General features: G+C 34.2%; 1 protein-coding gene across 1 annotated transcript in view; it reads right to left on the reverse strand.

The window, feature by feature from the left end:
• Positions 1 to 3,387: 3,387 nt before the first annotated feature.
• The window catches only part of LOC136976698 (uncharacterized), a 30,531-nt gene continuing 17,117 nt past the window's right edge, over positions 3,388 to 16,801 (reverse strand). The window contains exon 5 of the mRNA XM_067272062.1: positions 3,388 to 5,691. Within this exon, the coding sequence (XP_067128163.1) occupies positions 3,388 to 5,691 (2,304 nt within the window). The remainder of the gene's footprint in view (positions 5,692 to 16,801) is intronic.

A 16,801-nucleotide genomic window follows, 5' to 3' on the forward strand; every position in this document is an offset into this window, starting at 1 on the left:
GATTGTACTGGAATTAACTACTCGGATGTAGGGGGTGTTGCTCGCTAAAAAATTCGTGCCCATTTATAGACACGCCGATGAAAAGGTTGGCCAACTTTGCTATAGATGATGGACATATTTTGTTTATTTATAATTAATATTAACTATAGGCCTATGTATATAGTATCAGAATTCCCGGTAGTGACTCCACGCCAAATAAAAAAGTCAGACTAGCTATATATATATAGGAATCAAGTTGCCGATTTTCGGGGGTCGATTTCTCCGCCCCCAAACACTTGCAGTTATTCCGAATATCTCTTTCAAAAGATAATTATTTTCTTAGGTAGTGTGCAAAAATTTTAAGATTTTCTATAAAGCTGTTGCCGAAATATAAACAATTAAAAAGTGCAAAAATCGCCAAAAAAAAGGGCTGTATTTTCTTCTTTTTCTTCATCCGACACTGCAGGTGCTCGTAGGAAAAAAAACTACTGGGTCTAAAAAGTTCAAATTTTAAATTTAAGACTTTCTCGTTATCAGATTCCCGCGAAACTTCCGGGTCAAAGTTCACGGAGGTTTCCCATAAAGCTAATTCCGTTTTACGGTCTAATTTTATGCTTATAAAAATAAAATTGCATGGAAACAAATAATTTTCATTCAAAATATTATCCAGAATCACAAAAGCTCAAATTTATGTCAATTAAAACTTTTTATAATGGTTTTTCTAAACGGCGTAACAGACGGCCGGATGGCCGAGCAGTAAAGGTGGCAGCCTACCGCTCTGGGGGACCCGGATCGATCCGAACGGGTCGAATAATCCCCAGGAATTTTTCGGGGGGGGTCCGTTCGGATATGTCGGGCCCCGTCCCTCACCACCCGGTCGCCCCATTGTGGGCCTGGCCGAACCCATAATGGGCCTACTAAAAGAGGCCCTCTTAGTGCCCACAGGGCGGAAAGTTAAAAAAAAAAAGGCGTAACAAAAGAATTCCGTCGGCGCCGACCGAATTGTACAGTGCGTCATCATCTTATGCCTTGACTTGATTAATACAATTATTAAGCAAACAAAAAAAAATTGATATTCAATCAAAAACACCTGATGTAAAAAAATTGTGGTAAGTAGAAACTTGTGAGAATTTTGACAACAATCAAAAATTCTTTGGTAAAGATAAGCTTAACGTTTTGTGAGGTTTGCCAATAGGGAAAAGGGGGAGGTTAATCCCTCTTCTTGTCAAGATGAACAAGGGGTGCTAACGTAATGCGAGTGTAGTTTCGATACTGAGACAGTCACTTTTACATAACAAGCCGTTTATTTGGAAGGCAATGCTTACACGTTTCCAGTCGATAACATCTCTTTGACGGAAAATAAATGTAGAAAGTTCACTGCCGTCGTTTATCCAACGGCGATTAGACAGAGCTGCAATGACAATCGGCGGCTCCGGGGCAAACAGGCTGGAAGTTGCGTACTACGGAGGGAGTAGGTGCAGCGACGAAGATGAAAAGAAAACTGACAGGATAAACAGGCTGAGCGAGGGAGAAGCAACCGCCTCGTCCTTGAATTCCGGTTTTTAAAGAATTTCTCCCCAAAATTTTGAATTTGATTGGTCCTTTTCCTGTGACGGCCGGATGGTCGAGCAGTCAAGATAGTAAGCTACCGCTCTGGGTTTCCCAGAGCGGTAGCTTACTATCTTACTATCTACTAGATGTACCACCCCCGAAAAATTCCCAGGAATTTTTCGGGGGTGGTACATCTGGATACATCTAGTCCCTTCCCTCACCACCCGGACGCTCTATTGTGAGAAACTTGCAAATTCATAATGGGCTTGCCAAAAAAAGGCCGTCTTAGTGCCCACAGGAAACTCCCAGTTAGTTTGCGACAACTCGTGACCACACGGAGTCAACCGTATTGTTTATTTCGTACCTACGCGGCAGATCTATTTCATACATTTCTTAATATTTTCTTAAATAAATTGAACTTTTGTACGCTTAGATTCGGACTCTGTCCGAGACCTCGTACTTGGCAGCGGTATCCACAAGATTTTTTTCGTTATTCTTTTCTACATTTGCTTTAAAGCACCAAGTTTATCTTTACCAAAGAACATTTTTGACTGTTGTCATAAGTTTTACTTTGCGCAATTTTTTTACATCTCAAATGTTTTTGTTTGAATATTCAATATCAAAAAGTCATGATTAAAAACTACAGCCAATTCTTCTTTTACATGGATTTGCATTTCTTCTTACAGATAATAAATAGTAATGTTAATCCACTGCTAGTGCTACTTAATTTGACTTAAGTCAACAAACCCTGTTTTACAGCTTCTGACATTGAGCATGGAGAATTAATGAATGCTGCAATATATATCCTGGCTTGCATGTATTTTTCTCTAGTAGTATTCAATACATAAAATTTTGTTCTGTATATTTTCAAGTTCCCATTCATATATACTAATTGAATATATTTATTATGCTATTTAAATACCTATTTTACAAACTATAAGACACACTTTTTTGAAAAATTGCCTCCAAAACTCAGGTGCGTCTTAGTCCGTAAAATACGGTATATAAAAATCTAATTCAAATTCCAAAATTACTAAAAACTATTAGGGAATAGTGCAGTTTGACTTGATAAGAATAATGCTTATATTATTATTGTTCAGAATTACAATTATAAAACTTGTATTCTGGTGGCAGCTAGTGTCTAATATAAGGGATACAAGGGAAGGGCCACAGAAGTGCAGGTTGCACACAACTCTTATAGAATCATTTTAAACAGCTTGATTTTTATAAAAACTTAAAATTAATCAAAACCAGAACCACTCAAAACATCATACAAAATAAAAATGATTCTATTAGTGCTGCATGCTGTGCACCCTGTAACAACATTCTCACATTAGATGTTGTTACTGTATTCTAACATCTCACCTAAGATTTCCAAAACATTTCACAAAGAAATCTATAACTTCAATTTATTGATCCGTGTAGTTTGGTTTGTGCCCTCATCAGATGAATATGGGTTTATACATAAGCATACCGGTATATTCATCTGCATGAATATACCAGATAGATAGCTTATCAAATTATTAGTAAATTTTACTAACACTTTCATCATCTATCTTGTACACTAACAAGAAAATAAGTGTCTAATGGTGCATGATATCTCAACTGCTAAAACTATGACTTCTAATATGAAAAAATAATGTTATTCAGAAATTCTTTGCAATATTGAAGCTGATAATATTTTACGTAAGTAATGATCTTATTATAAGTAAATCTAATATTTAAAAATCCTTAATTATCTTGAGTAGGAAAATACTTTGAAAAAATATATCAATTTAATCTGATTTATGTTTTAATTCTGTTAGTTTTTATTTTAAAAATATATATTACAGACATTTCATTGTTTAAACAACAATGTCATTTCTTACAACTTCGAAATTTTGGTGATCGTTTTGGAAGAGTTGTTTTACTTTCAATATAAGAGGAAGAAAGTGCCTGAATATCCCTCTCACTTTCTCTTGTTTTCCTTCTTGTTGAATCTTTTAATTGATGAAAATCAGATTTTACATTCATTGAATTCTCCAAATTTTTCTCATTAAACTTGACTGTGGACTGCTTTTTACAACTCCTATTTTTCTTCTTTTTTCCAGAATTACTCAAAATACCAGTAATTTTTCTATCTTTATCAATCTCTTTCTCCTCTTCTTCAAAATCATGAAATTTTACATCACTTTTTTCTATTCTCTTCTTTTCTTTATCTGGCATTTCCACTATTACACAACAATCTGTGATAGTTGACTGTTTAGATTTCTTACATGATCTAGGCTTAGGTGATCTTTTGGGTAATGTTTTTGATAAAGGAGTTTTGGAAGCAGCTTCAATATTTGCAGGAGTTGATATTTTTTGACTTTTAATATCTTTATCAATGTCACATATGGCTCTGGTCTGATTTTCTGAAATTTTAACTTCAACAAATTCATCATTTTCAAATTTTTTTTCCAAAAACAGTTTTGTATGTTTAGTTTCCTCTTTACATAAATTCATATCTTCAGCAAAATCACTGTGAGAATCAGAATGTTTCTTTGTTTTTTGTTTTGGAGTTTTCTTTGAACCCTTCTCATCTAAATCTTTACTATTTTCCAAACTCTCTTTTGGAGTTAATTTTGTATATTTAATTTCATCAGAATTATTTTTATTCATTTCTTCTGTGAAGCCGCTAAAATCAGAATCACAATGTTTCTTCTTCTTCTTCTGGGTTGAAGACTTGTTTGATTCAACTGAAACTGAACTGTCATTAACTTCTGTATGACTTTTTGGAGTTAATTTTGTATTCTTCACTTCATCAGAATTACTTGTATTCATTTCTTCTGTGAAGCTGCTAAAATCAGAATCACAATGTTTCTTCTTCTTCTTCTGGGTTGAAGACTTGTTTGAATCTTTTTCAACTGAAACTGAACTTTCATTAATTTCTGTATGACTTTTTGGAGTTAATTTTGTATTCTTCACTTCATCAAAATTACTTGTATTCATTTCTTCTGTGAAGCCGCTAAAATCAGGATCACAATGTTTTTTCTTCCTCTTCTGGGTTGAAGACTTGTTTGATTCAACTGAAACTGAACTGTCATTAACTTCTGTATGACTTTTTGGAGTTAATTTTGTATTCTTCACTTCATCAGAATTACTTGTATTCATTTCTTCTGTGAAGCTGCTAAAATCAGAATCACAATGTTTCTTCTTCTTCTTCTGGGTTGAAGACTTGTTTGAATCTTTTTCAACTGAAACTGAACTTTCATTAATTTCTGTATGACTTTTTGGAGTTAATTTTGTATTCTTCACTTCATCAAAATTACTTGTATTCATTTCTTCTGTGAAGCCGCTAAAATCAGGATCACAATGTTTTTTCTTCCTCTTCTGGGTTGAAGATTTGTTTGATTCAACTGAAACTGAACTTTCATTAATTTCTGTATGACTTTTTGGAGTTAATTTTGTATTCTTCACTTCATCAAAATTACTTGTATTCATTTCTTCTGTGAAGCCGCTAAAATCAGAATCACAATGTTTCTTCTTCTTCTTCTGGGTTGAAGACTTGTTTGAATCTTTTTCAACTGAAACTGAACTTTCATTAATTTCTGTATGACTTTTTGGAGTTAATTTTGTATTCTTCACTTCATCAAAATTACTTGTATTCATTTCTTCTGTGAAGCCGCTAAAATCAGAATCACAATGTTTTTTCTTCTTCTTCTGGGTTGAAGATTTGTTTGAATCTTTTTCAACTGAAACTGAACAGTCATTATTTTCTATATTGTTTTCTGAAGTTAATTTTGAAGATTTTGTATTCCTCTCTCTTGCCTGTTGGGGCATTTCCTTCTCAATTTTGACATTTTTAATGTTGTCAGGTGTTTTTGTGCTTTCTTTTGGAGAAAATTTTGTATTTTTCATTACTTTATCTGTTACTTCATTAACTATCTCATCAATATCATCTATTTTCATCTCTTTTTCAAATTTTGCTAGTTTACTTTTCTTATTTTTTATCTTCTTTGTTGACTTTTTCCTTTTTAAAGTATGTTCTTTCTTTATCAAGAACTCATTTTTGTCAATTGCCATTTCTTTTCCTAATTCTGTTTTAGTAGCTTCAAAACATTTATCATCATCATCATCATCTTGCTGGTCTATTGATGAGCTATCTTCCATTTTCTCATTTTCATCTTTTCTGTTATTTATCTGAAAGATGGTTTTAAAAAGTTTAATATATGAAGAAACCATTTTTACTGTAGTGAAAAGCTTATTACACACTCATATAAAAACATAATAATTACTGTTAGATTATGATTACCGATTTATACAAAAATATTTTTTCTATATGTAATTATAACATTTGATACAATAAATTATATGTGAGATTCAAATTCAATCGAATTTTAATTAGATGTGTAAAATTGAGAGATCTTCCCAACAGAGAGATTTTAAAACTCCTTTCATTTTAATGTATTATAAAACGACTATATCACACAAATTAATAATTTATTTTCTAAATTCAAAGAGAAATAATTAAATACAAAAAGTAATATTTTCTCCATTTTATTTACATAAAATAAACAGTTTAGTCATTTTGGTGCTGAGAGGGAAATTTCACTTCCTTTCTCATACCCTTATCTCAAAAGTTAAGCATCTATCTGGATGTTCACCCCCTTCATTTTTCCCCAAACATCCTGTCGACATACCAAAAGTCTCTTTTGATTGGTTGAGTAACATAAAATATAGCAACAAACTTCCTGCGATCAGGGAGTTTGACAGTAGTTACCAAATGTGACAGATCGCTCCATATTAAAGAAAGAAGTTCAACACCAGACTTTCAATTCCATATGTTTGATGAGTGTTTAACAAAAGGGATCATCTCCAAAATTCACCACCAATTCAATGATTTTCCAATGCTCCTAAGTTGAAGAAAATCCTCTCCTGAGTTCCCGAACATTCATCAATTTCCTCTAAGACATCCTCTACATCCAGCAATCAAGCAAACAAATTCAATAGAGAGCAGATCCAACAGAGAAATTGTTACAAACTATGTATTTGATTTCAGTTAGGTAATATAATATATATTCGTGATCTCTCTCTCTCAAGTCAGGGTCTTGGTGTATCTTGATTTATCTTGATCATTTGTATAAGTTTGTCACAAATAATTGTAACCTTGCTTATTTTATTTTACGAATAAATCTCAGTTGTTAATCATTTAAATATGGCCTCTTCTATGACTCAAATTCAAGCCAATGTCCGAGCCACTTACTCACGACCCTCCCACTCGAAATTCCTTACAAAAGGTTATGAGCGTGCCTGATGCTATAACTAGGCTGGTGTCAGGAAAACAACTTACAGGAGGTTCTAATGAACTCGTCTCTAAATAATATCTTAAGAAGTCATCCTACGACAACAAAGGCCAGTCTTGACGACTATGAAGCCGAATAAGCAGTACCAGAGTTATAACAAGTTCTCTACCCCCAACTTACTCTCACATATACAAAAACACTTAAAATTTTTTAGAGTTTTCAGAAAATAAATTGCAATTTATTCTAGATGACAGTTTCAAAATAGAATTGCCCTGATTTAAAAACACTCAATATTTTTGAGACAACCAAGCTATTTTATTTTATCTGCCTTCCTAATTTATGAGATAAAATACTTGATACAATGAATGTCCACTGGAATTTATGAGAATATAATCTAATCATGCATAATTCCCACACTGCATGGCAAATAGCTTTCAGTTTCCATTTTCTTTGTTTCATTCAGTGTATTCACTCATTAGAGATTGTGACAGTTACTCTGTGATTATGCAGTTCAGAAAACTATTTCTGATAGAATGATTTATATTATAATTTTATTTCACTCTATTTTACTTATTTTATGCTTAACTGTCTTAATCAACTTTTGTTTTCTTTCAACAATGATGTCAAACTCATATAAGATCGCATGCCACCAAATACAGTTTGAGTGTCTGTGGACCACAGACAAAAAAGTCTTTTATATACAGTAGTGAACCGAAAATTGGAATCAATTGGGGACTGGGGTTGTTCAGATTAGGGATTTGTTCTGATTTCGGTTTATGTACGTAAAAATATATTAACCTGTCCGATGTTCAAATTTTTCTCCGTCGCGTGTCGCTTCCTGTTGAATTTTCGTCGATTTTAAGCCTAACGAAAATTTTTATAATAATAATCGAGGCTATAGTATCGTTAAAAATTATTTCTGCATTTTGTACAAACAAAATAAATATATTGAAGAATATAAAAACATGAAAATTATACTTTAGAAGTAAATTTAGTATCAAAAACGTTCGATTCAGCACGACACAGTCCGACTGAAAATCGTGCCGATTACCGGCGATTCCGATTACCCGGGTGCCGATTTACGAGTCTTTACTGTATATTCAAAACTAACTTATTTAAATTTTACATTTATTTCTCCTTACTGAATTTATGAAAATTTGAAAAATTAATATTTTTTAATAGAAACTTGCACTTGATACTGATAAAATTGTTTCTGCCAGAAGATTGGCAAAAACAATTTTATCAGTATCAAATGCAATTTTTTGCAATAATGTTTTTAATATAGATGTTAAATGCACATTTGCTTATCTCTCTCTGTGTGAACTCTTATTAGTCTTTAAAATAGTACATATCTATGTGAACAATTATTTTCTATCAAGCATTGCCAATACTTTTGCAGTGAACCTGCATTTCAATAATATGTTCGGGCAAGTACAGATAAAGTCTGGAATCTCAACTTCTTTATATTTTTATTTTAGCAGTGTTGTTCTGGATTTCAATCGATTCCTCTCGGATGTTACTCTTCGTATCTATAGTGTTAAAAGAAAAATGATCCCTAAATATTAAAAAATCATTTTCAAATGCCTTGAATGCTTCCAGCAGTTTTCAAATTCAATTAATAATTCTTGAATATTTGTAGCTTATTTCCTAAAATTGCAACCTCATAATTCTTTATCTATATACAGCAGAGTCCGCATAAGTCGACACCATCGATTAAGTAGCCACTTTTCTGTGGTCCCGGCCGACTTACATAGGCATTCATGTTAAAAAACTCTGATTTACTCGACACCATTTAACTCGTCACTACTGGATAAGTCAACATGCTGTCCCATACTCCAATAAGTCGTCACCCCCTCCTGAAAAAATGAATTCACTCCACGCGTGTGGCGCAAACTCATTTTTTTTTTCAGGAGGAGGACTCGATTTATATATTAATATATAATTAATACACACACACACTAATAAAAATGCCTTAACATTTTATGTATTTTTATGTATAAAATAATAACAGATAAACAAAAAGAAAATATACAATCTACATCAATGTCACACCAGAATCCAATTTTGCATTTTCTCATGCCAGAGGCATTAAGAATCCTTAGACGTTACTTGCCAACAATTGACAATTGTGAAGATGATGTTTTAAAGGCGTTTGTGATCGTTGAAAAAGAAAGTCGAGACAGTTAAATGCTCAAAACAAACAACACTAAATGAATTTTTCAGTTTTTCATCTACAGAGTAATTGTAAATAGAGGACACAATGTATTGTAAGCCTATACTACTGTATAACGCACTACTGTATTTTATTAATTGTAGTTTTGTGGGTTTTTTTTCCAACTTCACTTTAGTCGTCACATCGGATAACTTGACACATTTCCACTTCCCCTTGAGGTGCCGACTTATGCGGAGTCGACTGTATATAAAATTACATGTCCTGACTGATTCATCATCACCCAGAGCAAACTGCTAAACCTAGAGTTAAAATTTGGTACACAGTTAAGGTACATCATGAAAATGCACACTAAGAAGAGATTTTTCGGAATTCCCCTTTGTGGGGGAGAGGGAGAGAATTAAGGCAACCTGAGGAATGGTTTCTACTGTACTATTTTAGATGTGATTTTTTGTGTTTTTGATAGTAATAACTTAATTTCCAAATGTACAATATTTACCAAATCATCCAAATCGTTTTCCTGAGCAATGCCGGGCTAATTTGCTAGTAATATATAAAGACATTGAATATACCTTACACACTTTTTCAGCAATTAATTTTAATTTAAAAAATAATGTTTTTGGCCTGATTGATAACCCTTTATCGGGGTTTTTTTTGTTACTTTATTTTTATTCTTAATTGTATTCTATTTTATATTTTGTTTTATTTCTATCATAAATGTGAGTTTCCAGACGAGGTTCGAACTAGTGTAAATCGCAAAATTCTTGCATTTAAATTATAACAATAGATTATATAGAAGAGAGAAGAGAAAAAAAACTATTGATCTTAACATCACAATGCAAAATGTAAACAACAAGTCTCGGAAAAGACTCAAACACGTGTTAAAAACGATCTGTCAATGTCAAACAGAAGGGTAGAATTCTGTCACAGAAGTTCATAAATAAACAGAATTCTGACACAAGCGCTCATAAATAGGTGAAATTCTGACTCGAGTGCTCATAAATAATCAATCTAGGAAAATAATTTTGGAAAGGGGGGACAGATTTAATGGATAGAAAAACATTGCATATGATCATAAAAGTTCATATGTGACAGAAATCGTAATTAACGGACTAAATTATGAGTTTGAGTCTTGTAATTTATCAACCATCTCCGAGCACAATGGACAAGAAATTGCCAGATGGACACCCTGAATCAGACCTTTCCCGTGACCCAAGTCGTCCCAGGTTTCGCCTAGAAACAAGAGGAACCAATCGAAAAACGGGGAAGGGGATGAAGGGCCAATCGGAAATTAGAATAGTGAGAGAAAAACTATAAAAATTTGAAATCTTCAAGATTGAAGAGGAGTCTCCTCCACATCCCAAAAAAGGTTGTGATCTATATTGTGTTGTGTTGCCACCAACAACGTAGGACTCCTCAGCATCTCTGCAAACATCTGTCCCGGGGCTATGACCAAAGCCAAAATTCTCGCCTCTCCGAAGGACTGTAGAGAAGTGGAACTGTCAGTTGCCGATGTAAGCATAAACGTTACCAAATAAATGGTTTTCCTTTTGTAAAACACTTGCCATCATTTGCCTCCTCTGCCACACCCACATGCAAACACTTCCCTTAGGTTCATCCTGATGCAGGATTAACTTATCCCCACCTATCGGCGACCTTACAAAAATGATGCCAGTATTACATTACATTTTTTTAAAACTATGCTGCAAAAACAGAATCTCTATTTAAAAATCCAATGAAGGCTTATCAATCACGTCAAAAACATTTGTTTTAATTAAAATGCTGGAAAAGTGTGTATGTTCAGAGTCTTGTATATACTCTGGTAGTTCCAGCTTTGACTATTGTGGATTCATTATAATTTTTATAAGTAGGAAAATTAACTAAATCATAATTTTGCAATTTGTCTTCCAAATTCCAAGTTTTAACCCAAACATTTTAATAGGATACCAATCATATACTTTTACATCAGCAGAAGTTAACTATAGTACAACTGAAAAGGAGTGCTTAGCCGTGATCAAGGCAATTAAATATTTTCAAAGTTTCTTGGAGGGAAGGAAATTCACCACGCATACCGATCACCAAGCACTTACCTTTTTAATGGGATTAAAAGAACTGAAAGAAAGGTTAGGTTGGTGGCAAGTCTTTATACAAACCTATGATATGAAAATTAACCATTGCACTGGAAAAGAATTAACAGATGCAGATGCCATCTCCAGATTGTGTCCCCACGTAAAATCTATGCCAGTCCACCAAATCGACAAACACAAGTAGCAAAAGACCAAGAATGGCCGGTTGATTGTCCCAAAAAATATTCAAAACAGCATTATGAAATGGTATCATGATGATCTGGACAGTGGGGGTCATGATTGGTTTTGGAGGACTTATTACAAGTTAAGGGCATGGTTCTGGTGGCCTAACATGAGACAAAGTACCCAACATTACGTGCAGACCTGTCCGATATGTCAATCTGTCAAGTTTAAATACCGACCCCATCAAGACCAACTCTATTTGTCCCACAATCGAAAATACCCTTTAATACGGTACACATTGATTTTGCGGAGCTTCAAAAACATAGTGAAGAATAAGAATGACTAAATCATTTCTAGTGGTCATAGACAAAGCTTATGCTATAGGATAGCTTATGCTAAAGCCATGAAGGAGGATGTGCATAGTGTCATCCGTTATTTGGGTAATTTACCATTATTCAATAATGTAACTATTATCATCAGTGATTGCAGATCTACCTTTAAATCAGACGGTTTCAAGCAATGGGCCAGAGACAGGAATATCACATTAAAAACCACATTGCCTTATCATGCTGCTGGGAATGGAGTGTGTGAGAGAAAGATAAGGGATCTCAAGAAATTCCTTAATTGCTATCCGGATTTCAAAGGCGAGTGGAAAAATTGCTTGGATGCTGCAGTTCGCCACGAAAACCGTAGCTACAACTCTTATTTAGGTTGCTCTCTATTATTCAAATGGCAATGTACAGTTGTTAAGTTGGAGGCTACTGAATTTGCAATCAGCCTGCTGCTTTTCATATGATCCTATCCTATCCTATCCTAAATCCTATAGTATTATAGATTTACAATCGTATGAAAAGCAGCGTACCGAAGAACAATGAAGGAAATATCGAGAATCCATCAAAAAATATTATGGTAGGAAGCATGCAGGACCTTTGGTAAACATTAAAGTTGGATCCTGGATTTTAGTTCAAAGTGGTATGAGGCGAAAACATCCAAACATTAAAGGACCTTATCAGGTTGATAAAGTAATATACTACGACAACGTGCCTAAAAATGTGATGCATAAAACAGAGAGTGGAACTAAAAAGATAGCTCACCTCACCAATATAAAGTTGTTATGCACACAGGTTAATGACAACTAATGGAAAAGTCCATCCCAACCTACAAGATTTTAATTTACAAGTTTTCAGAAACAAGGCACACTCAAAGTCAAAAGAGTGCCATAATGTATCAGGCTAATTTTTCACTGCTATTAATAATTAGATTTTAAATACAGGTATCCCTCATACAACATGATTTTGGAAATTCTTCGTACAAGATTCCACAATTTTTAAGTGTAAACTTCATTATTTTTTAAATTTAAGTAAGCACATGTGTTGTCTCAAATTTTCCCATGAATTTTAGAATAACAAAATTTTCAATAATTTTGTGCTTTTTGTCAGGTTCACTTTAATGAAGACTGATAGAACAAAAAGAAAAAAATGATTAATGCATAACTGGTGTGAAGAAAACAATTGTATTGGTTTGTTCGGAAAGTTCGTAGCAATTTTTGATAGCCGACACTTGAGACACCGATTGACGCAAAAATGATTAGAATTGTACAAACCAGTGAATATTACGATAAATGACCTTGAGACGCGTCCGTTACAAAAAAAACCGTTAAGATTATTCAAATAGCGTTTAATTTATCTCATTGCAAAAATGGATGCGAACAACGTGCATTATCGACACTTGTTTCTTTTCTTTTTTCATAAAGGCAAAAATGCTGTACAAACAGCAAAAAAGATATGTGATGTTTATGGTGGAAGTGCTGTATCAGAATCAACTGTTCGAAAGTGGTTTGCAAAATTTAAAACAGGTAATTTCAGATGCTCCTCGCTCAGGAAGACCTCCTGTTATTGAAGAGGACCAGATCAAAGCATTATTGGATGAAAACCCTCATTACACAACTCGAGAGATTGCAGACATAGTGAAGTCATCAAACAGTACTGTATTTCAACATCTAAAGAAGCTCAGATATGTGAATCGTTATGACATTTGGATACCTCACGACTTAACGGAAAAAAACTTACTGGATCGCATCTCCATTTGTGATTCTCTTGAAAGACGAAATGAAAATGACCCTTTTCTGAAGCGTTTAGTGACAGGTGATGAAAAGTGGATCATTTATAACAACATCAGCCGAAAACGATCATGGGGTAAGAAAAATGAATCACCATTAAAAACTCCAAAGGCCGGTCTTCATCCAAAGAAGGTCATGCTCACTGTCTGGTGGGATTGGAAAGGAATCCTGTACTACAAGCTGCTTCCACAGAATCAAACAATTGATTCTGATAAATATTGTTCCCAATTGGATAAGCTGAACATGGCAATTAAAGAAAAATGTCCAGAACTGGCCAATAGAAAAGGCATTGTGTTTCACCAAGATAATGCCAGACCTCACACGTCTTTACGAACACACCAAAAATTATTGGAACTAGGCTGGGATGTTTTACCCCATCCCCCTTACTCGCCCGACCTTGCCCCGTCGGACATTTGTTCCGTTCTCTACAAAACTCCCTTCATGATAAAAACTTTGATACTTTGCAAGCTTGCAAAAACCACGTGGATCAGTTTTTCGAGGGAAAAACAGGAAAGTTCTACGAAGAAGGTATAATGAAGCTGCCCCATAGATGGCAACATGTCATTAAAAACAATGGCGCATACATAATGGAATAAAAGTATATTTTTAGTATTAAAACAATTTCTTTTATTTCTCTTAAAAATCGCTACGAACTTTCCGAACAACCCAATACTAACTTTCCTATCAACTAGTTTTTGTTGTTTTCAAACTGTACCCTTTAAGATTGTCACTGCGTTTTCTTTTTATAGATTAGTCTTCATATTTAGTAAAGTTTATGTCACTAGAAAACTTTTCATTAACAACATATTTTTATTTTGTCATCCATAAAAAATTGTGATGAAAATCAAAAAATTAAGACATTGCTGATATTTCTGATCAAGAACAACAAAAAAGCTGAGATGACGAGGATACTTTGTAAAAAGAAAACACCCTTGTTTAACTAAAGTTAATATTAACGTGTAATGCAGTACAGTGATACCTTGGTTTTCGTCGATAATCCGTCTGAAAATAATTGGCGAAATTCAAAACAGACGAAAACAGAAACAATTATTTCCATATGAATCAATATAAATTCAATTAATTCGTTCTAGACACTCTAAAATACATACCAAAAACACATTTTATGGATAATTGATATAGTGTTAAATACTAAAAGCAATAAGAAATTAATATAAAAGACTAATCTAAAGGAAAGCGATGGAATTGTTTGACTAGATGTGCGAGATAATGTCTTGTCTTATGGAAGCTAGTTGGATATGAGCTTCTAGCCTATATTGCCCCATGGTAAAGTGTGACATAATTGTCACGTAATAGTGGTTGTATGCGTTTATGATGATTGTACTGCAGGGAATAATACCTTCTGAGAGGACCGTTTAAAGGTAACTGGTCCCTATTCAGGCATTGTTACAGACATGGAAAAAACCTGGAAAACTTCACCAGGACATGGCCAGCCATCCTGGCGAAGCACAAACCCACGACCGAACTTCCAGTGTTCAGGTAACGGAACCATTAGCCAATGGTGGGCTGTCACGGGGTAATGCTCACACAATGAGAAATAACACGCATGGGTCCCCCTTTGTTTTCGCAAAATTAGCAGTGAGGTCACTTGGGCACACCAAGGAAATCTGAGAAATTTTTTGCAAAAAAAAATCAACAATAACCAAAGTCAACAAAAACCGAGGTATTACTGTACTTTTAATTGTAATTGTTAATTAATTATTAATTGGAAATCAATTATCAATTGCTTTAATAAACACATTTCTCTTAGTAACAACAAAGAATAACTTGCTAACTTCTAGAACATAACCCCATGTTTTGTATAGCATGGATTTGCATAACAACACTTTTTTGGAACATAACTACTGTGTTATATAAGAGATACCTGTAATTTTGTTTTCTAGATAGACATTAGGCACCATATCTTACCAAATTTAATATATTATAATAATTAATTTGGCTTTGATTAATAACATCAAGTTTTGAGAAGTTAAATGCAAGGCATGCTCATAAATCATTTACAGTATAATAAATAAATATATATATAATATATACAGTCAACAAAGAGAAAACAACACCTTTCTTTCAAAAATTCCAGCAAACTTTAATCATATAAAAACGTTTTCAACTGATTTCATCAGTCTTCTTCAGTTACTCCAACAAAAATAAAAAGAACGAACTAATAATTCAAATTTACAACATCACGAGAATGGAAAGAATTTTCGCGATTGCGCAGTCTATGTAAAAAACGATATACCGAAAAACGGTAAAAAATGCAGATTCTTGACAAACTATATATAATAACTCACTCTTACGTTATCCAATGAACGATTTCCAAGCAGACGACAGCCCATCTGTGTCTCTGTGGTTGATGCAATGGGATGTTAATTGTGCCCTATATATTTCTAATTTCTCCATGTGTCTAACGGCCTGTTTAGACCTAGTGGCTTTTTATGATGGAAGCCCTATCCCAGTGTACTGTGATCCCCTGTTGCTTAGCAAATGCTGCTAGGGCTGTGCCGTCAACGGTCCTATTAACAGATTGCTTATGCTCTTTTATTCTCTGTTGTAAATTACGCAAGGTGGCCCCAATGTACATCAGATCGGGACCCAAAACGTTGGTCCCTGATTGGAATCGAGTACACTCCCGTTAGTTCATTTGGTTTCTCTTTCTTCTTATCATTCCTTAATAGATGGTATACCGTCAGGTTGCGTCTATATACTATGCGTAAGTTCCTTTCCTTGGACATCTTCCTAACAATCTTGTTAATAAACGGAATATAGTCCATGACCACTGTTTTACGCTGCTCAGTTCTGTGTGGTTGTTGCTTACGTCTCTGCATACTTGTAATTAGCTGGTTTACGACCTCTCTCTGATACCCAAACTGTGTTGCTACGCTCCGTACGTACTCCAACTCCTTGTACGTGTCGCAAATATTTGAGCAATGTGTGTAAGCTCGTTTTATCCATGCTCGCAAAGCCGCTAATTTAAATTGGTCAGGATCTACGGAGTTTCTGGGTATGATGCTAGGTTGATATACCGGTTTCCTGAAGATATTCGTCTGTATCACCCCATCTCTACAAATGATCGTCAAGTCCAAGAAGTTAACCCTAAAGTCACTCTCCTGGTCCAACTCCAAGGTGAGTCTGTAGGGGTTGTTGTTGATTGTATTAAGAAAGCGACGGGTATTGCGATCATTATTCCATATGATGAATATGTCATCAACATATCTGGTATAGAAAACTATGTCTTCTTGGAATGAAGGTAATATATTGCATTCTAGGTTTCGTAGGACCAATTCACAGAGCATCGCTGATATGGGACTTCCCATCGGGACTCCCCTTCCCTGCATGTATGTTTTCTCTTGAAATTCAAAGAAGGAAGAATGACAGATGAGATCAGCTAATTCCAAAATGTGCCTGTTGTATTTGAATGAATTCACGATGTTGTTAAACAAGAAGTCCCTTAAGG

Source organism: Centruroides vittatus, unplaced genomic scaffold, assembly GCF_030686945.1.
Source record: "Centruroides vittatus isolate TY-2023 unplaced genomic scaffold, ASM3068694v2 contig_417, whole genome shotgun sequence".
NCBI classification, from domain to species: Eukaryota; Metazoa; Arthropoda; class Arachnida; order Scorpiones; family Buthidae; genus Centruroides; species Centruroides vittatus.